At 51.8% G+C, this 19,616-nt stretch overlaps 2 protein-coding genes across 2 annotated transcripts; both read left to right on the forward strand.

The window, feature by feature from the left end:
* Positions 1–31: 31 nt before the first annotated feature.
* Positions 32–15,107, forward strand: tg (thyroglobulin). The gene is made up of 48 exons (XM_088306650.1): positions 32–194; positions 543–642; positions 1,003–1,100; positions 1,185–1,340; positions 1,416–1,575; positions 1,701–1,807; positions 1,886–2,029; positions 2,160–2,345; positions 2,604–3,094; positions 3,443–3,830; positions 4,057–4,287; positions 4,627–4,731; positions 4,997–5,074; positions 5,162–5,268; positions 5,342–5,453; positions 5,625–5,786; positions 6,367–6,561; positions 6,689–6,816; positions 6,893–7,043; positions 7,113–7,268; positions 7,376–7,522; positions 7,599–7,763; positions 7,838–7,942; positions 8,067–8,170; positions 8,241–8,346; positions 8,412–8,591; positions 8,736–8,906; positions 8,986–9,072; positions 9,146–9,202; positions 9,285–9,422; positions 9,685–9,861; positions 9,947–10,061; positions 10,137–10,213; positions 10,482–10,628; positions 10,713–10,778; positions 10,905–11,039; positions 11,366–11,548; positions 11,830–12,031; positions 12,095–12,173; positions 12,257–12,407; positions 12,507–12,700; positions 12,856–13,020; positions 13,106–13,258; positions 13,375–13,556; positions 13,876–13,974; positions 14,277–14,417; positions 14,677–14,855; positions 14,943–15,107. Exons 1-48 carry the CDS (start codon positions 89–91, stop codon positions 15,032–15,034), a joined length of 7,158 nt encoding a protein of 2,385 aa, XP_088162776.1. The 5' UTR covers positions 32–88; the 3' UTR covers positions 15,035–15,107.
* A 1,236-nt stretch (positions 15,108–16,343) lies between these two features.
* Positions 16,344–18,950, forward strand: LOC148328492 (uncharacterized). The gene is made up of 5 exons (XM_088305910.1): positions 16,344–16,401; positions 16,479–16,879; positions 17,633–17,737; positions 17,981–18,012; positions 18,198–18,950. The coding sequence occupies exons 1-5, from the start codon at positions 16,356–16,358 to the stop codon at positions 18,223–18,225; spliced, it is 612 nt and encodes a 203-aa protein (XP_088162036.1). The 5' UTR covers positions 16,344–16,355; the 3' UTR covers positions 18,226–18,950.
* The last annotated feature ends 666 nt before the right edge of the window (positions 18,951–19,616 follow it).

Genomic DNA, 19,616 nt, shown 5'->3' on the forward strand with positions numbered 1-19,616 from the left:
GGTGCCGCCAGGACGGACAGACGAGGACGCTGACTCGGCACTCCCGACGCCTTAAAAGCAGCGGCGCCCAACTGCCACGACGACTGCGATGGGGAGATTGTTGGCCATTGAGACCACCGAAATGGGGAGATTGCTAGCCGTCGCCTTGGCGCTGCTCGTCTGCCGCTCGCCCGCACTCTGCGCCCGGCCTTCAGGTGAGGCTCGTGTGCCGTGCCCAGCACTTTGGCTTTTTTTCCCCTCCTCAGGAAATTAAAGCTGGCCATCATTTTCAATGCTCTCTCTCTCAAAAAAAAAAAAAAAAAAAAAAAAAAAAAAAAAAAACGCCACCGGCCGCACAAACTAACTTGACCAAAACGAACACTCGGCGTACGTCCTCTTTTTCAAAGCCACAGAAACCAAAACTCGGAACGTGTCATGCAGCTTGAAGCAGGCCCTTAATTCGCCACAGTCATCCGTTTGAACAAACGACGACCAATCCGATGTTGCCGTGGTAACGACTCGGATACAATTGACAACCGTGTTGTTGCGCCCTTGCGGTTTAGAGTACCAGCTGGACTCGATGGTGACGCCATGCGAGGCCGCCAGAGCCGCGGCCCGCCCACCCGACCGCCCGCCGCAATGCACACAAGATGGACGCTTCAGGTATTCGGCGGCCGGCTCCGGCGCTCATGTACTGCCGAGTTCCGGCGGATGCCATCCATTTTGAGACAAAAGCAATTTGACCTTTTCGGAAAGGGATTTGAACACAAACACTGGAGCAACACATGTAAACGGATAATACTCTCAGGCATATAGTTTTCTTCCGCTGCAGAAAAATGGCAAATAGAACAGCAAATTACCGAGTAGTAGCAGAGGAAGAAGACCATTCTGCTTCGTTTGTGTCTGCATGACACTATTATACTGCCTCCCTGTGGTTGAAGCGAGGATTGCAGCATTAAATCATGACGCACAAATCATGATGGCTAAAATCCCTTAATTATGTCGTCACACGCACGTGTACAGGCCTGTGCAGTGCAGTGGGCGGGGCCAGGAGTGTTGGTGCGTTGACGCTGAAGGCCAGGAAGTGTCGGGAACTCAAACCAACGGCTCCATTCCTCAGTGTAAGACTGACGGTCACCTGACCGACTCGCTGGCGAAGGACAGCGGAGACTGAAAGTTGCGCTCGTTTGTCCTCTTGGCATCAGGCGCGTCGTCGTGCCATCTTCAGTCGTCCCTGCGATGCTCGCCATCGGGTCACTTCCTGCCGATGCAGTGCGACGCCAGCAGGGGGCAGTGTTGGTGCGTGGACCGGGACGGCATGGAGCTTTACGGCACCAGGCAGACGGGGAGGCCGCACAGCTGTACGTGCACAAACACGCACGAGCGGTCCCGCGCACGCAGAGACGCTCACACTTTTGAACTCCAACCCTCGGTAGGTCCCGGCAGCTGCTCGGCGCTCTCTCGTCGGCGCCTTCACAGCGCCGCCTCGTCTTCGCCGCCGCAGTGTTCCGAGGACGGCAACTTCCTCCCTGTCCAGTGTCAACTCGTCAACATGACGGACAGGCGAAAGCTGGACATGCTGCACGCCTTCAACACGTAACACGCACGCCAAACGCACACTCGTCATCTCGCGTAAACGATGAACAAGCAAATGGCATGTCTTGGTCTTCTGTGTCTTTTGTCTTCTCGCCCCTCGGCCTCGTTTTTCCGCTTTGCGGCAGATTCCCAGCTGCCTTTTCCACATTCAAATCCTTCCGGAAGGCCTTCCCGCTGGTTTCCGCCTACTGCTTCTGCTCGGACAGCGGGGGGCGTGAAATGGCCGACACAGGTAACCCCGCCCCTTGTCCCGCCCCTCCAACGATGATGACGAAAGACCAAGGTGAAGTTTGCTGATGTTCTGGCGCAGGCGTGGAGTTGCTGCTGTCTGACGTGTATGACTCCGCCTTCTCCGGAATTGGCGTCGCTCGCTCGTTCGCCGAGTCGACGGTTTTCAAAGTTCTGCACAGGAGGATGCTGGGAGTTCGCCTCGCCGTCAGCGGCCGATTCCGATGTAAGTTGGACAGAGATGACGAGTTGGTGAATTGGTTTCCAAAAAAAAGCAAACGGTCACCTCCGATCTTTGTTTTTTTGTCGTATTTGAATCATCATCCATTTGTGCGGCACTACTTTGACGCCGGCAGGTCCTTCGGCATGCGAGGAGGAGCGGAGGGCAGCTACGGCGACATCCGACGTTTACGTGCCGTCGTGCCAGGACGACGGGGCCTTCAGCTCCAAGCAGTGCCAGCAGGGGGGGCAGTGTTGGTGCGTGGACCAAACGGGGGCGGAACTTCCTGGGACGCGGCAGCACGGAGACTTCCTGGTTTGTGGTGAGTGTCGAAATGGCAACCGAATCAGGATTGTGAGACAACCCGAGACAGAGTTTGGGGGGTCTCGTTACGTCCACGTCGCATGTTGCGAAAACATGTTAGCATGTTAACTTCGTGAATAAAAATCGTTCATGAGTGCGAGTTGTGTGCCCTGACATCGGCTTGCGACCAGTCAGTTTTTTTGTTGATGGACGTAAATGTCGACTGATGACAATACAGACGCTGGTTCTTCTTCGTCTGTTTTTCTCGTGTGCAAAGGAGGTGTTGCGTCTGAGGACTGCGTCTCGCTTCGTCGCGCATCCCTTTCCCGCTTGTTCTCGGGTCCTCACGAAGCTCGCCTTCCCGCCACCTCGTCGGCGGGACGCTCGGCTTCCTGTCAAGCCCTCCTGCCAGCAATAGAGGCTCTACTTCCGGTAGAGGCGGATCCCGTGTCCTTCCTGTCCGTCATGGTGGACGTCCTGCACGGGCTCTTCCCCTCGGTGGGCGGGGCTTTAGAGGCTCTGGACGGCTCCTCTCCTCGCCAGTTGCAGGAGTTTCTGTTTGGTGGGAAGTTCCTGAAGAACACGGCGCGCTTCAACCTCAGCGGCGCGGTGGGAACGCGGGGCGGCGTACGTGTGGATGCTGCCACCCTCCCACAACGACATCAGAAGCTGGTCCTCGCCGTCAGTCGCGCCCTGGAGGACCAGGACTTCCTAGCCGGTGTTCGACTCACCCTTATGAGCACTTCGGGATCCGCCTCCTTGCGTCAGGTGTGTGCGTGAATCCCAAATGCAAGAACACACTCGAATGTGGAATGCTAAAATGAATGCTAATGCCAATGCTAAGGCTAAGGTCAGACTCAAAGTGCTGCGGTAGCATTTGGTCAGGGTTAGCTTTTTGGGACGTGACATGGTTGAAGAGGAGGGGCCTGAGGAAGCTTTGTGGTGTGCCTTTCGTGTCGACAGTTGGCTCGGTCAGAAGAGAATGACTATTAAGGGAGGAGCTGCCGACAAAGAAATGGAAATGAATCCTGATTCAACACGAGTCATTAAAATGCTAACGCTAATGCTAAAACGGAATACTGCCTCCATATTTGCGTGGTTGCTGTCTGCTTCCAGGTACTGACGCCGGTCCTCCGTTCCTGCGCAGCCGCCGGCGGCCAAGACGACACAACGTCCATTTTCGTGCCGAGCTGCACGTCCGACGGGTCCTTTCGAGAGGTTCAGTGTCGGGGCGGACAGTGCTGGTGCGTGACCACGCAAGGCCAAGAGGTTGCCGGGACACGGGTGCGCGGCGTCCAGCCTCGATGTCCGTCGCCCTGCGAAAGCGAGAGAGCGGCGGCCCTGCACGTGAGAAGCAAGATGGCGGCAGGGGCCGACATCCTCGTCCCGGCGTGCTCGCGGGACGGAAGCTTCTTGCCTCTGCAGTGCGGACCGTCCGGGTGCTTCTGTGTGGACCACATGGGGGCGCCGGCGGTGGCGCCCTCACCTGGCGGCCACCTGAACTGTTACGTCACCAGACATATTTAGCAAGCTTCAACTTGAACTCTTTCCTCCTTTTTGTCTTCTTCTCGCCGTCCTCCTCCTCCTTGTCCTTACTCCTCTTCTTCTCGTCTTTCAGGTGCAGACAGGAGCTCTCCGACTCCTCGCTCCTCTTCAGGTCAGAAATACCAAAACGATTGTTGATGATTATTTGGAAATTATTGTTGACGTCCTGTTCTGCTAACGCGCAGGCAAGTGCTTGCAGGCGTTACAGGAAGTGGCGACCTTTAGACAGGAAGTGAGCAACGTGGTGGCTGTCTCCAACTCCTCCCACATCCCCGCTGGATATGCGTTCCTATTGGCCGAGGGTCTGCGTTTGACCCCGGAAGAGCTGCAAGGAGCCCAATGGCAGCAGGCGCTGCAGGTGTCTGATTGGCTGCTGAGACGCTCCAAAGCTGCGCTGCGATTGGCCGCCTACTCCAGTGAGTCCCGCCCTACTACACTTGAAGTGTTGAACCAAGAATTCCGATTATGATTCCAAAGTGTCAACAGCCTCCAGATTCGATAGCGATGTCCAAAGTGATCTTTTTTTTTTTTTTTATCTTCTCCGCTTCGAGCAATCCCTGAGTAGCTACACGCTTCCTCAGTGTTGCACGCAAAAGAATCACGGCCCATGCAAGTAAAGCTCTTTTTACAATCAATGGGGCGGGGCGGGGCGGGGCGATTCAAGATTTGTGGATTTTGTCAGCTGCACGGAGGCACTGCAATGCAAGCGTCATGATGAATGAGTTCTTATTGTACTGATCGCCGTTGTTTCTCAGCCATGCAGATGTTGCAGCCTGCAGGACGTCTCGCCTATCAGCCGTTCAGTCCGCAGTGTGACAACTTTGGGGAATGGCGGCCCATGCAGTGTTACCACAGCACAGGTCTCACACAAACACAAACACACGCATGCACACACACATATAGTGATGAGTAAATGAGGCTTCAAATGTGCTTCATGAACCAGTTGTAGTATTTTAGGACTCCTGTAGATGGCACTCTCCGTTCAACATTGGGCTGAAAGCACACCAACTTGACTTTATTTAAACCAACAGTGCCATCTAGAGGACTCAAAAATACAACAACTGGTTCATGAAGCAAATCTGAAGCTTCGTATGAACATATCAATGTGTTTGCACGTGCGTTCAGGTCAGTGTTGGTGTGTTGATGAAGATGGCGAGTATGTTCCGGAATCTTTGAGCAGTCGTTCACTCCCACTGGTCAAATGTGAGATAACACACAAGAGCACGCAAATCTACACACAAATTCAGTGGTGGGGGGGGGGAAAAGTGTACCTGTGTGTGTGTGACGCAGGTCTCACACGCTGCCAAAGAGCTCAAAGCCAGTCGCTGCTCTCTGGTTGGATGAAAGCCGCTGACATCATGGCGAATGCCTCGGGGTACCGCCCACAGTGTGACAAGGTAAGCGCACACCTGTAACGATTGACGTCGGCTATTGGCCATGTGACAGGAAGTGTTTTCGTGACTGTGGCAGGACGGTCGCTTCTCCGTGCTGCAGAGAGAGGGCGCTGCAGGCTGGTGCGTGCATCCTGCGAGCGGGGAGAGTCTTCGGAATGCCATCGCGGGAACTGATGGACAGCTCACGTGTATGCGAACGCGTGCGCGCACACACACACTCACTCGTATCCACAAATGTGCCGTGACACATTGATTCGATTTGTTCCACTGTTCCAGGCCACGAGAACCCTTTTTGTAGCCGAGGTCCCATAAAATATGTACATGTAGAAAGTTGAATAATGTTCCTGTGTTGCATTCAGGTCCCAGCTGGTGTGAGCTTCAAGGTCTCCGGTGTCGCCCGGACGGCTCCTTTGTCCCGCTTCAGTGCGATGTCACTTCCTGTTGGTGTGTGTCTGAGGACGGTCAGGAAGTGGTTGGAACCCGCCAACTCAAAGCGTCAGGACGTGTGCCGTTTTGTGACCGTGAGTGCTCCCTGAGCTGAAGTTTCACGTCAGCTGATGGATGACATTGGCAGTGTTGTTTACATAAATAGCAAGTCGACATTGGACCGCAGCGCCATCTAGCCACAAGTGAAAAGCTAATGTGCGACCCCCCCCATTTTGCTTTGAGCATCGTTTGAGCCCAGAGCAGTTGAATGGTGGTTGAGTGGTTAGCACGTCCGACTCTCAGTGCAAAGGTCATGGGGTTAGAATCCGAGCTCCGGCCTTCGTGTGGAGTTTGCTTCTTTCCATGCCTGCGTGGGTTTTCTCCGGGTATTCCGGTTTCCTCCCAGTATGGTTGTTTGTCTTTGTGGGCCCTGCGAATGGCTGGCAACCAGTTGAGGGTGAACCCCGCCTACTGCCGGAAGTGAGCCGGGACTCGCTCCGGGAACCCCGCCACCCTCATTAGGAGATTCCGATAATGGCTGGACGGAAGCATGAGACCAGAGCCACCTAGTGGACATGTCAGGAAGTCATGAGCAACTGTGCCAGCATTTTTGCTAATCTAGCACCACCTGTTGCATATGACAGGAAGTGCATCTTGTGACCTTGTGTCCTCCAGGTCCTGACGTTTGTCCCGCCGTCACCATCGCCCACGGCGCCATCGTATGCCGCCCTGCACAAGATGGCCGCCAAAGCTGTGACCTGATGTGTCATCGCGGTTACCACAACTCGCTTCGCGTCCGCAGCTTTACGTGCGACACAATCGGTCGGCAGTGGGAGGGCGACCTCCGACCTCTGCCTGAAGCCTGCCAGAGTATAACTTTTGAACCTGACCAAGTTTTCTAGAGCATTCTTTATGTGTGTGTGTAGTCATTGTGTGTATGTGTGTGTGTGTGGGTGTGTGTGGGTGTGTGTGTGTGTGTGTGTGTGTGTGTGTGTAGTGAGTGCACCTCCTCAGCGTGTGTGGGCGTCTCATATTTGGTCGTTGGCGGCGCCGTGTCAGAACCCACAAGCGATCCACTCACAGCTGTTACGTGGCATGACCACAAGGGGGCTCTGCTCAGCTCAGGTGAAATCACGCTCACACGCACGGACGCACACATACGACATCATCACAGCGAATAACGGCGTCTTTGTGCGTGTAGCTTCCCTTATCGGGGCGCAGTGTGTCTCTGTGTGACGACTCTTTGTTGCGTGTACGTTGCAACGGCGCCACGTCATGGAGTGTGACGGTCAGTTGGACGGCCTTCATGACTGACCTCCCGACTTCTGAACTGCCTGCTCTTCACGACATTGGTGAGTCAAAGTGTGTGACGAGAGTGGCGTGATGTCATTTCCTGTGATGTCACGCGCTGTGATTTCTAGCGACGTTCCTGAATGTCTCACATCTTCTGGAGCGTTTTGAGCATCTGCTGACTCAGCACATCAACATCACTTCACGACCTCAGCTGGTCTCCAAGACGACACCCCGAGTGGGTTGTTCCCACGGTTACCGACTAAGTGACGACGGCGAAGGCTGCGGTGAGTCCGTTGATGACATGACCATGTAACCGCCTGGATTTCGATATCGCTGACTCGACTCGACTAGCGTCCGTGACACCAACTGATGACATCATCTTTGTGCGCAGTCGTTTGCCCCGCTGGCAGTTACTCCGCTGAGGGGTCGTGTCTTTTGTGTCCCCGGGGAAGCTATCAGGACACAGAGGGGCGGGACTTGTGCAACCCGTGTCCCAAAGGTTCCTCCTCCTCTCCTGGAGCCTTCTCCCTCAATCAATGTGAGCTGTCAATCATTTGCACGACTGACGCCATCATATGCGGACTCACTGTATACATGCGTGTGTGTGTGTGTAGGTGTGACAGACTGTCAAAGGCGTGTCCTCCGCTGCTCTGAGGTGGGCGATTTCCTACCGGCTCAGTTTGACTTCCTCTCAGGCAGTTGGAGCTGCTTTAACAGTGAGGGGGCGGAGCTTGACTGGACCAGAAGTGACACGCCCCTCACCGATGCCGACTGCTCAGGTGACAAACAAAGAAAAGTCACCCAATTAGAGACGAGATTTACATACTGTGTGTGTGTGCTTTTGGATGTACAGTCCTCCGCAGGTTTGAGGCTGTCCCCAGGTCAGAGGTCATCTTTGGAGCTGGAGACACGCAAGTCCTGCAGCGCATGACTTCTGACCTCAGAACATGCGCTAAAGGTAACACACGCACAAATAACGTCAAATCAAAATGTGCAATTCTCCCCATTTTTGTCTATTTCATGTGAGTAAATAATAATATTCTTGTTAATGTTTGATGTGCGTGGATGCGTTTATCCCTCAGCATGTGCAGTGGACACATCCTGCCACCATGTGGCGCTGTCCAGTGGCCAATGTGAGGTGTACAGCACACACACTGTGAACACACACTGCAACACTTCTGATCAGGTACACGCGCACGCGCACCCCCACACGCGCACACAGGCCAAACACTGACAGTGTACGCGTGCGCACGCAGGTAAAAGGGTTTCTGGGTAACAGTCAGACGGAGCTCTTTGATTGGTTGCGGTGCTTTGTGAGGGTTCGGGCCACGGCCTCCGATGTGCTGGTCATCAGGAAGATTGGTAAGTAACCATGGCAACCGGGAGGCACGTGCATGCGTGTGTTAAAACGGTCAGGTGTGTTTTAGGGGCGGAGTCCACCTCTGATTTTATGAGGTCATCGATGGCGAAGGCGGAGTCCGGCGTGTTTCGGACGTGGGCATTCGCCAACGCATCGCTTGCCGACGCCCATCGTTTTTGCGAACTCGGCTGTCGCCGTGACGACTGCTGCCACGGCTTCATCCTCAACCGCAACAGCCTGAACGGCGGTACGGCGTCATTGCGTTTTGTTTGTTGGAGTGTACGCTCGTGTTTTTGCGCGCTGTCGTGTTGTTGTTGAGCGGCAGTACGTTACCTCAGCGATGTGACTCACTCATGGGCGGAGTCTGAGCCCTTCTGCCCCGCCCCCCCAGGTTCTCTGCTCTGCGGCTGGCTGAGGGCACCGTCCGTCTTGACATGCGGCCGGCGGGACTGGGACATGAGTGGACAGGGCGCCGCCAATCGCATTTGTGGGGCGGGTCTCACATACAACAAGCAGCGGGGCAACTTCCTGTTTGACTTTGGAGGACAAAAATTTACCATCAGTAAGAACATTCACGGAAAACTTCCATGTATATTACGTATGTATACAAACATGTAACAAGTATGACATGTTGCCACCAGCTGAGTCAGCACTTCCGGCCTCCAACGTGGACAAGAAGGACTATCAGGCATCCATCGTAGACTTTCAAGCCATCTACCTGACAACCGGTAGAGTGCCATGTTGTCCTTACAGCACACAAGAGTGACGTGACGTCACGTGACGTTTCGTCTCTTTATGCAGACCAATCAAATGCTGCTTCCTGTGAAGTCAACATAGACCTGACTCCGCCTCTTGATGGTTTGTACCTTTAGTGTGTGTCTGTGTGTATTTGCCAGTGCGTGCATGTATATAATGTGTGTGTGTGTGTGCGTGTGTGTAGGTTCGGTGCACGACAAGTTTGCATCGCTCTCCGAAGACGACGTGCTGGTGGACACTCAGAAGACCCTCCCTGTGCTCTCCTTCCTGCTCAACAAGAAGACCTTCACTTCCCAGAATGCTTTGCTGTGGTGTCTCACACGTGCGCGCTCACACACACGCAAACCTCGTAGATGGTAAACGGGTTCTCACTTATATGGCGCATTTCTAGCTTTTTTCCGTTACTTCACACGGGCACCTCATCTACCTCCTGATGACGCAGCATCAGGCGCAACTTTTTCCGCATCTTGCTCAAGGACACTTCGACATGGTCGCAATGGCCGGGGAATCAAACCGTCAACCTCTGAGCTGGCAGTCGAACACGCTACCGCCGTGTCACGCCGCCCTCGTGTTTTTGTGTTTAGGCTGCGACGGCGAGCCCGGCTGCTCGTTGGCCGAGCTGGACGACGCCGACTCGGCAGATTTCTTCAGCTGTTTCCTGTTTCCTGACAGTCGCGTGTGCGGCGCGTACGACACGCCACTCCGACGTCCCTGTCGCACCGTGCTGGACAGGAAGCCCAAAAACGCCTTCAGCAAGAAGGGTACGCACGTCGTATGTCATGCGTGATGTCATCTCACTGTTGGCTCACTGTTTGTTTGTGTGTGTGTGCGTGTGCGTGCAAGCAGTGGACCTGGGTGGTCCGGTGAAGAGCTTCTATGAGCGAGTTTCCTTCAAGAAGATGGTATCTTACTCAGTGCGCAATCGAGTTAACGTGAAAGCAAACACACCGCTGCCAGAAGGGTAACACACGCACACGCACGCACACGCACGCACACGCACCCACAGTTCACATGTGACATACTTGCATGTTTGCAGGTTCATGGCTTGTGAGCGTCGTTGCGATGAGGATGCTTGTTGCCGTGGCTTTGGCTTCATCACAGACTCCAAAGATGGTAGCTATCATTCTCACGGCACGTCTGCTGTCACACACATAAAACACGTGACCAACACATCAAACACACACACACACACACACACACCAAACACACTCACCTAACAAATATGTGACGTGCATATAAAACACGTCATAAAAATGGAACTCAGTCAACACATTTTACAAAAAACACATTTGTGTATGTAAGACATACACAAATGTGACGCACTTGCTATGCACATCACACAAATGTACATATGGGGGTGCGTGTGTGTGTGTGTGTGCAGGCGGCAGGGATGTCGCGTGCGTAATTCTAATCAGTCTCGGGATTCAAACGTGCACCGAAGACCATCGGAGCTCTTGGACCATCGGCGATTGTCCAGCAAATGAGGTCGGCACATCGCCGCAACCCTTCGGCTGGTACCAAAAACCTGGTAAGGCGCTCGCACGCCTCACACGCGTGCACACTTGACACACAAAACAGTGTTTTAACGTTGTGTGTGTGCGTGTGTTTCCAGTCAATCAGTGGACTTTGTCGCCAGCCTTGTGCCCTGCCTTCAGTTTGCCAACTTTGAAAAACAACGGTAAGATGCGTAGCGTCAATGTTAGATTGTTGCCCCCACTTGCAAGTTTTTTTTTTTTTTTTGCAATCCCAAGTGGTGTGCGCATGCAGTACGTTTTGTTGTTGCGTGCGTGTTGTTGTCAATCAGTGTCAACAGACGAGTGGAGCCTGCTGCCCGACTCGTCGGTTCTGCTGGACGCGTCGTCACCTTCTTATGATGTCATCCACATCAGCCGTGACATTGCCGCCGATCCGGTCCGGACCAGGGACTGGTGTCTCCATGGTAACCGAGGCTCACTACCTACTCACTGTCTGCATTTGTCTTTTTTTTTTTAACCTGTGCAGTGGCCCATGCCGTTGCCAACACCCTGCGCGGCTCAAACAATTCATCCAACGCTGCCAAATCACGACCTACGGGTTTCGATAGAATGAATATTTGACTCTGTGGCACAAACGAAGAAACGTCTCGTCCCAAACCACTAAGTCGGGACTTGAATTTGGCTGAGGAGTGATTTGGAAGGCAACTAGAGTGATGGGTCACATGCCAGCAGTAGCGAATGAAATGAAAGCGGTCGCGCGACTTCCTCGTGTGCCAACGTACCGTTTCAGCCTGCCAGCAGGCGGAGTCTTGCGCCGCCGTGTCATTGGCCGAGCGGGAGTCGGCCACCCGCTGCGTCTTTTATCCCGACGTCGCCGTGTGCGGCCTAAGCTCCGCCCCCACCTCGGAAAGCCCCGCCTCCTCCTGTCGGCTGGTGGTTCGAGAGCCCGCCCCCCATGTGTACCTGAGGAGAGGTCAGCCAATCACAATTCTTCGTGTGTGTGTGTGCATATTCTTAATGAGTATTTTTTTTTTTTTATTTATGTACATGATTGTGTCTTTATTGCATTTGCGTTCACGTGTGTTATTTGTGTGTGAGTGTGTGTGTGAGTATATCAGTATTTCGTTCATAAAAGTGTATTAACGTGTTTGTGCGCATTAGTCACCTGTTTGTGTGTTTGTTAAAAAAAAAAAAAAATACTGGTATGTACTTGTCTAGATGCGTGTTAGAAATGTGTGTTCACCTCATCATCAGCGTTGTCGTCGTCGACAAGCGTCGTCATCGCGGGTCACGGCAACCTACAGGGCATCGTCACGGAAACGGCGCTGGGCTCGGACAGGAGGCGTGTGCTTCAGTTCCTCGGCGTTCCGTACGCTCGTCCGCCAATCGGATCGCTCCGCTTTCAAAGCGCGCAGCCGCCTGATTGGACGGAGACCTGGGACGCCAGCAGAATACGGTAAGTGCGACTGTGCCCGATGGCCCCCGCTAAACACGGCTGACACGCGTGTGCGACCCTCAGGTCCGCATGTGTGCAACCGGGCCGAGTGGACGCCAGCGAGGACTGCCTCTACCTCAACATCTTCAAGCCTGTCGCTATGGTAACCGACTGACGCCGCTTTCATCTAACATGCAAATGCGGTACCGTGACATCCGTTGACCTTTCCGTGCATACGTGTGTCAGAGGGGGCGTGTCCCAGTACTGGTTTTCTTCATCAACCCGTCAAGCAATCACAGCCGAGCCATGCTGGACGGCTCCACCCTCGCCGCGGTCGGAAACCTCCTGGTGGTGACGGCCGCATACAGGACGGCCGCCCTCGGGTTCCTCAGCACAGGTCCACACGCACACGTATTTACAACTACTCACATCCACGCAACACACAAATGTGTTGTACCACTGACACACACGTGACTAAAACTCGTGCGCTTCTCAGCAGGTTCGTCTGGCGCGAGCGGCAACTGGGGTGTGTCGGACCAAGAGGCGGCGCTGAGCTGGGTCAACGCCCACATTTCCGCGCTGGGCGGAGACCAGAGCCGAGTGACGGTGGGGGCGGAGCGTGGTGGCGCAGACATCATCAGCCTGCTCCTTATGCGCCGCGCGCCGCTTTTCCACCGCATGTTGCTCATGGTCAGTATCAAGTGTGTGTGCGTGATTGGTTGCTTTTGGATGCGTTTTTTTGAGCGTTCACAGAAGATTTTCACGCCGCGGCAAACCCCGCCCTCTCCACGCCCGTGTGTGTTCGTCATGCGCGTTGTTCACGTATGTGTTTGTGTCACGCGCAGGGCGGCTCGCTATTCTCGCCGTCGTTGGTCCAATCGCCGTCGGCCGCCAGACGTCTGACGCTGCGCTTGGCCGGCGAGCTGGACTGCGCCACGGATGATGACGAGCGTATGGTGGCGTGCCTCAGGGCAGCGCCCGCGCAGGCACTCAACGCCGTTCAGACCAAGGTGCGCAACGTGACGCGGCGCCTCGCAAGTCCCGCCCACGCAGGCGGCCATGTTGTTGACCCTCACACCATTTCCTGTGTTTCAGCTGCTGGCCACCAGCGGGCCGTTCCGCTCGTGGTCGCCCACGCGAGACGCCGACGGAGACGACGGCAGCGCGCCGACATCGCTACGCCGAGTTGACCTCCTACTCGGAACGTCGCAGGATGACGGAATCATAGCCCGGATGCAAAGCGTCAAGGTCAGAGGTCGTGCGTTGGTCGCGCACACAAAACAAGCATGCACGCCACAAAGATGAGGCGTGGAAACAGTCACACAAACTCTTGAACACACGCGTTGTGTTGTGTGTGCTGTCAGGACTTTGCATCGGCGCTGCCCGGCGGCAAGACGGCGTTTTACGAGGCGCTGAGCCGTTCGTTGGGCGGAGCCTCCGGAAGCTCGCTGCTCAAGGAGGCGGCCACGTGGTTCTATTCACTGGACCATAGCTCCGCCCCCGCCGGATACAACCTCTTTTCACGCGCACTCGACAACGCCACAAGGTCAGAACGCCAGTTTTGTATATTGCTCGTTTTTCACATCGGTAAAGACAACTTTTAAAAACAAAAAAATAAATCATTTGCTTTTGTGCAAAAGGCAAATTAACTCATTCACTACCAGCCAAGTAAAAAAAAAAAAAAAGTATCTTTGACGTCTTTAGCCGTCAATGGCAGTAAATTAGTTAATTTGACTTGACGCTAAGCACATTTTGACATTTCAATTGTTTTGCAAGATATTTACTTTTCTTGACTGATTTTCATTGAGCGGGCCATCTTGAGCGATATTGATCAAATAACGAATGCATGTGCGTGTGCGTCGCAGAGACCTGTTCATCATCTGCCCCACGTTGCGGCTGGCCAGCCACTACGCGAAGAGCGGCGCCAACGTCTTCCTGTACCACCAGCCTGCAAGCGCGAGCAGGTACGAAGCGCTTCCCACGGCCAACCTAACCACGGACGAGTGGATTAAAAATTGCCAGAGGGCAGCCATATTGCGTTGCCACGCTTACCGACAACATGTTTTGTTTTAGCTGCAAACAAAATGGACAGTGCTTGTTTTCGGCCACGATGCCTTTATCGAGTCATGAGAGCCTCGCAAAGAACAAGTCAGCCGGGTTTAAGCGAGTGGCAACATAAGATGGCCGCCGGTGGCTTCACTCACCGCGACGGCGAGCGAGCGGCATTCCGTGGTCCTGACTGACCGGGCCCATTTTCTGTTTTCAGGGCCGACCTGTCGCTCCCGCCGGACGTGCAGCTGTTGTTCAGCGCTCCTCATCAGCCAATCGGCTCGCCGCGATTTACAACCGAAGAGCGCCGCCTCTCGCTGGCCATCATGAGCTACGTGGCCAACTTCGTCCGGAGCGGGTGACCACACGCAAACCGACAAACATCCAAACGGACTTCCCAAGTGACGCACTGAGAGTTAACTTGTCTGCCTGTCTGTCTGTTTTAACAACTGACTAACCGTCCGTCCGCCAACTTCGCTGACTGACTGACAAACCCAAAAACAAACGTAATGACAAAGTGACTGACTGACTGTTCATCTGTCTGACCGACAAACTAACAAACGCGGTGAAAGCACGCACCAAGTATTACAATGTGGTCATTTTTTATGTACTTTCAGAAATCCCAACCCATCGGCATCGTGGCCGGCGACTTCTCTGCCCCGCTGGAATCCGGTCCTCTCCTCTGGGGCACCGCCCAACTTTCTGGAACTAAGTCCCGCCCTCAGCCAGAAGCAAGGCCTGCGCGAGAGGAGCTGCTCTTTCTGGACGCATCTGGGAAACGCGCTCACAACAAGTGGTCGGTCACATCACATCACATCACATCGCCCTGCGGCGAACTGTCACACGCAGGCGACCTCTCACACCAACCTCGCTCTGTCCGCAGGCCAAATGGGGGCGGAGCCAACGTTCGACCCTGAACGTCCGGTGGAAGAGCCACACGGCCAATCGAAAAGCGACAAAGACGCCTACAACTGACCATGACGTCTCCACGACCGCCGTGATGTCATCAGTGCCACAGTCTGATGTCATCACTCACGTCAAATCAAAATATGGAAATGATGAACCGATGATTTTTGCCAATCTATTCTGTCTTCAAACAATCAATTCACAATAAAAAATACGAATAGCAACCTGATGCCAGTTGTCATTGTCACAAATACACACGTTTATGTGCTGATTCTAAAGATTCACTCCACTTAAAACAACTGTCAGGCCCATCACTATGAACCAGGTAAATTAATTTAGCCAATGGCTCTGTTTCAATCGTGTCTACGTTGGCTTTGAGTTGTTATATTCTCCTAATTGCAAACAGATTCAAGTACTCTTGAACTACTTTCAGACGAAACAAAAATGTCCACATGTTATCACCACCACGAATTATGACATTTTAATTGCCTGTTACATTAATTTCCATGCTCGGTTTCACACGGATTCTTGACTTACCTCCTCGCGAGGTCGATTTTTAAAGTAGTGGCTAATTTTGAAAAATTCATTAACATTACTCTGACAAGAAGGAATTAAAAACACATAAACACGACATGCCTGGGTGCAAAAAAACAAACAAAACAAAAAAACAATAAAAAAAAAAACATTCAATAGTCACCTTTTTTTCACCATCGGCCAGGGAAATTCAAGACGCCGACAGCACCAACTAGCCGGGAAAAATGGAGAAACAAGAGTCCATCTGTTTCTTCTTTGGTAAGCGATCCAGGTCTTTTCGGTGCACTGCTGGTGATAGAGCGCTACTCTAGCGGTGAAATGCTGAAATTGCAGTTCAAATACGTCAAACGTACCTGAGTACAGGCAAATGTCAGGAAAAAAATAAACCTTTCAAGATAACTAACAAAGACTAAAACCTTTTTACCATGATTTTAGTTTAACACACAAAATAATGTATTAGTTAGTTAACGTTTTTTTAAATTACTCTTGGTTTTAGTTTAAATCCTTTAACAAAATGTGGTTTCAAGTTTATTTTTGTTAACTATAATAACCTTGCGCGCGCGCACACACACACACACGCAAGAACAGACCCACACACACATCAATGAGTAATATGAAAACAACACGAACAGACGCACACTCGCACATACAAATGACCAGGGGCGTGCAGAGGGAGGGGCCAATGGGGTGGTGGAATCCTCAGCAGCCAAAGTGAATCCAATGCGGGACTGTGTTCCTGCAGGTGTGATGGGGTGTGGCCTCAAGCCTTTCTGGCGCCGCCTCTAAGCAGGTGTCTGCTTTAAAAGAGAACACACACAATGACACGCAGACACATAGACACACACTCAGCACGAAAATGTGGACAACGCTAACGCCAACGCTGCTCGGCATGGGGATCACAGGTCAGCTCACAGGTCAAAGTTCACACTACATGCTACGTTTCTGTCCGCGGGTTTGATGTTTGTCAACATATCTGTAGTATGCTCCATCATGGGCGCCGTTTCTATGACAACGGTCACACCGGCGCCGGTGACGAACGGCCCGTCGACGGCCGGCACCTCAGCCAACGTGTCGACAGTTGTGACGACCGAGCAGCAGCCAAACAACACGGTGCTTCCCGTCTCCACGGCAACAAACGGCAGCACTGCCGCCCATGCCACGAGCAGCAACGGGACCACCGCCATGATGACATCCATGATGATGACGTCCGCCATGTTGACGACGTCTGCCAACGACACGTCCGCAAGCACAGGAGGGCCGACGAGCAAGACGACTCCTCAAGCGGGTGGCGGCGGCGACAGCGTTCCCGGTTGGGGAATCGCTCTTTTGGTTCTTGGCGCTTTGCTCCTCGGGCTCCTCGTCCTCATGCTCATTGCCATGGTCAGCACATCACTTTTTTTATCTTTATCATATATATAAAAAAAAATACAGTAACCCCCCCTCCTTCATCATGTTTTTTTTGGGGGAAAGTTAATAATTTTATTTCTATTTTCACAAAGTAGGCTTATTTCAAGATCAATCAACACTGTTCCGTAAAGTAGAATTTACTCTAAAAAGACTACCGTATATTTTGGCATATAAGCCGCAGCAACTCTAAAACAACAAAAAAACAAAATAGCATCGAGATTTATTTAGCGTATTTTCTGAACTATAAAGCACCCCTACTGGTGAAAAGAAAATCCACAGAAAAGCCGCACTGTTGTATTAGCCGCCTGGTTCAAAATACGGAAAATACGGTCTATTTGGTCCCAGAGAAAATTTTGAGAGTAAAATATTGAGCATAAAATTCCCAGAGTACATTTTATGCTGAATATTTGTATTCTGGGACCAAATAGAGCCTTTTAGGACAACAATATACTCTACAAAATTAACCGTGTAGTTTCTGGTGAATTACAGAATTATAAAATGCCAAATCCTCTTCAGTCCTGCTTTTTACTCCTACCGAAATTGACGGCTGTCAGCTCATGATGATTCTTCCGGAATGAAACCCCCGAAATGGAGGCGTTACCATGTAATATTTTAGCACACCGTTCTAGAGGTTCGCCTGTCTGCCTTCCAGCTCTGACTTTCAACGGACGGATGGATAATTTAATGATGACCGTGAGGACACGTTGTCTTTTTTGTCGCTGTCAGATGTTTTGGTGTTTCTGCAACAAGGGACGCTACAACAACCCTGACGACATCCCGCTCTACACCACGCACACTCGATTCTGGAACGCCAATTCTGTCCCCGCCTACGTGAGTCACCGCACGTCACATGTCAAAATGGCATCTTAAGAGGCACTCAAGACGAAGCTCCTGAAGGGGAGCACAGTGTGAATTGCGGAAAAAAAATATTTTGCTACGATACGTGTTGCACACCATTCGGACTGGTAAATGTTACTTGTCAGGACATACACGTTATCAGGACAGCTGACGCGGGACGAAAATGTCTTACGTGTTAGTGAGCAAGACAGGTGTAAGTTGATCTTGTTGTTGCAGGAGGACGTGGACAAAGACGTCAAGATGACCAAGTGAGGAAATGTCACGTGACCAAAATGCTTTTTTTTTTTTTTTTTTTTTTGCTGATGATTTTTTAAGATGATTACATCAAGATGATCAACGACAATCTTGAGTAGAAGCCGAAGAAGGTTCGGCGCGGCCAAGGAACGCCTTTGTGTTCTTTTGTGTGATCTTTTGTGTGATTTTGCGGATCAAGGTTCAAGCGAGCGGGATCGGCTCGGTGAGTGCAAGCGTCGTCGTTCTTCTTTGCCTCCGTGACGAGCGTGTCAATCCATCACTCGTTAATAAACAGCCGCTGGACGCTTTGCCTTTGCCGTTCCCATTTATGACGGCGACATTCCCGTTTATCCATCGGGATGGGCGCTCGCCTTTTCACTTCTGCCAATCTGGAACACGACACTCACGCACACAAACCTTCTCCAGAGAGATGATTACCTGGGTCACGTTGGGCGCCGGGTCAAGACATATGAGCCGAACGATGGACTGGTCAGCTGTCTCTTTGAGGGCACAGACAGAAAAACAACAGATTGGTCGCCAATCAATGGCAGGGAATGACGCCACACGCACACACATGAACCTACAATGTGGCTAATTGGATGCAGCCAGTGAACATCATCATGCAGCACTTTCTCAACAGCTGTAGCCGCAACAAAGCGCCGGGGAGAACGCACGTGACAGTAAAAGGCGGCAGAAAAGCCCATCAAGAAATGTGAGAGGACGTTTGAACGTCCACACGAGCCGTTAACATCCCAAAATGGCAAATCAACGTCCTTCCTTTGTGGCCAGTCGGGCTCCGAATGATCAAAATGGGCGAAAAGCAAAGAACGACAAACGCAAGTGAAAAGACTGTCTCGGACTGTCCTCAGGTCTGTCCAGCATCACAACAAGAGAGAGAGAGAGAGAGAGAGAGAAACAGTCCCAACAGCTGATTGATTGAAATGTATGAATGGAAGGCCGTTTTCTCCAATAGACTGAAAACTACAGATTCAATTTCAGACACGAATAAATGCATATGTTCAAAGATGATGTCCTTTTCTCTGTACAAAATTCAAATCACATATGGTCATTTGGATGATGATGCACCAAATGTAATATTTTTAGGCCAAAGTGACAATCAAGATTGACTTTTGATTTAGGGTAGAGACATTTTTTTCATCATTCTGTTGCATGATGGCAATGATGACAAGATATTGTCGGTATGCGGTCTATTATGTTTTGTTGCTTGCATGTAATGAGTCGAATGAAATCAGATTTTGTGTGTTTCTTATTCAACTGGAAACGACTGCCAAGCACGTGACGTCACACAGCAGATCGAGTTGTTTCGAACACAGACAATAAAAATGAAAAAAAAAAAGTCACCAGTTTTGAAAAATAAAATTTACTTACTTTTTTAATAAAGAGAACACCTTTGAAAAAAAATAAGTCATTGGTTTTGGTAAAAACAAGTCATGTATAAAAAAGAAAAAATGAGTAGTCTTATTAGCTAATTTGGCCTGCTCATTTCATTTGACAAAACAAAGTTAAATATCAGTAGATTTTTTTTTTCTTTTTTTGTTGCCAGACTGGTATAACTGAGCCGCCCACAAATGTGACTTAGGTGACGCGTAGGAGGAAA

Source organism: Idiotropiscis lumnitzeri, chromosome 10 (assembly GCF_059441095.1).
Source record: "Idiotropiscis lumnitzeri isolate Australia: NSW breed Sydney's pygmy pipehorse chromosome 10, RoL_Ilum_1.0, whole genome shotgun sequence".
Classification (NCBI taxonomy): Eukaryota; Metazoa; Chordata; class Actinopteri; order Syngnathiformes; family Syngnathidae; genus Idiotropiscis; species Idiotropiscis lumnitzeri.

Excerpts from the sequence above, each read along its gene's own strand:
- tg (XM_088306650.1), top strand. The coding sequence starts at position 89 with ATGGGGAGATTGTTGGCCATTGAGACCACCGAAATGGGGAGATTGCTA. Across the intron at positions 2,030-2,159 it reads CGTCAGCGGCCGATTCCGAT|GTCCTTCGGCATGCGAGGAG; the intron begins GTAAGTTGGACA and ends TGACGCCGGCAG. Across the intron at positions 10,779-10,904 it reads GCCAACTTTGAAAAACAACG|TGTCAACAGACGAGTGGAGC; the intron begins GTAAGATGCGTA and ends GTTGTCAATCAG.
- LOC148328492 (XM_088305910.1), top strand. The coding sequence starts at position 16,356 with ATGTGGACAACGCTAACGCCAACGCTGCTCGGCATGGGGATCACAG. Across the intron at positions 16,402-16,478 it reads GCTCGGCATGGGGATCACAG|TATGCTCCATCATGGGCGCC; the intron begins GTCAGCTCACAG and ends ACATATCTGTAG. Across the intron at positions 18,013-18,197 it reads AAAGACGTCAAGATGACCAA|GTTCAAGCGAGCGGGATCGG; the intron begins GTGAGGAAATGT and ends TTGCGGATCAAG.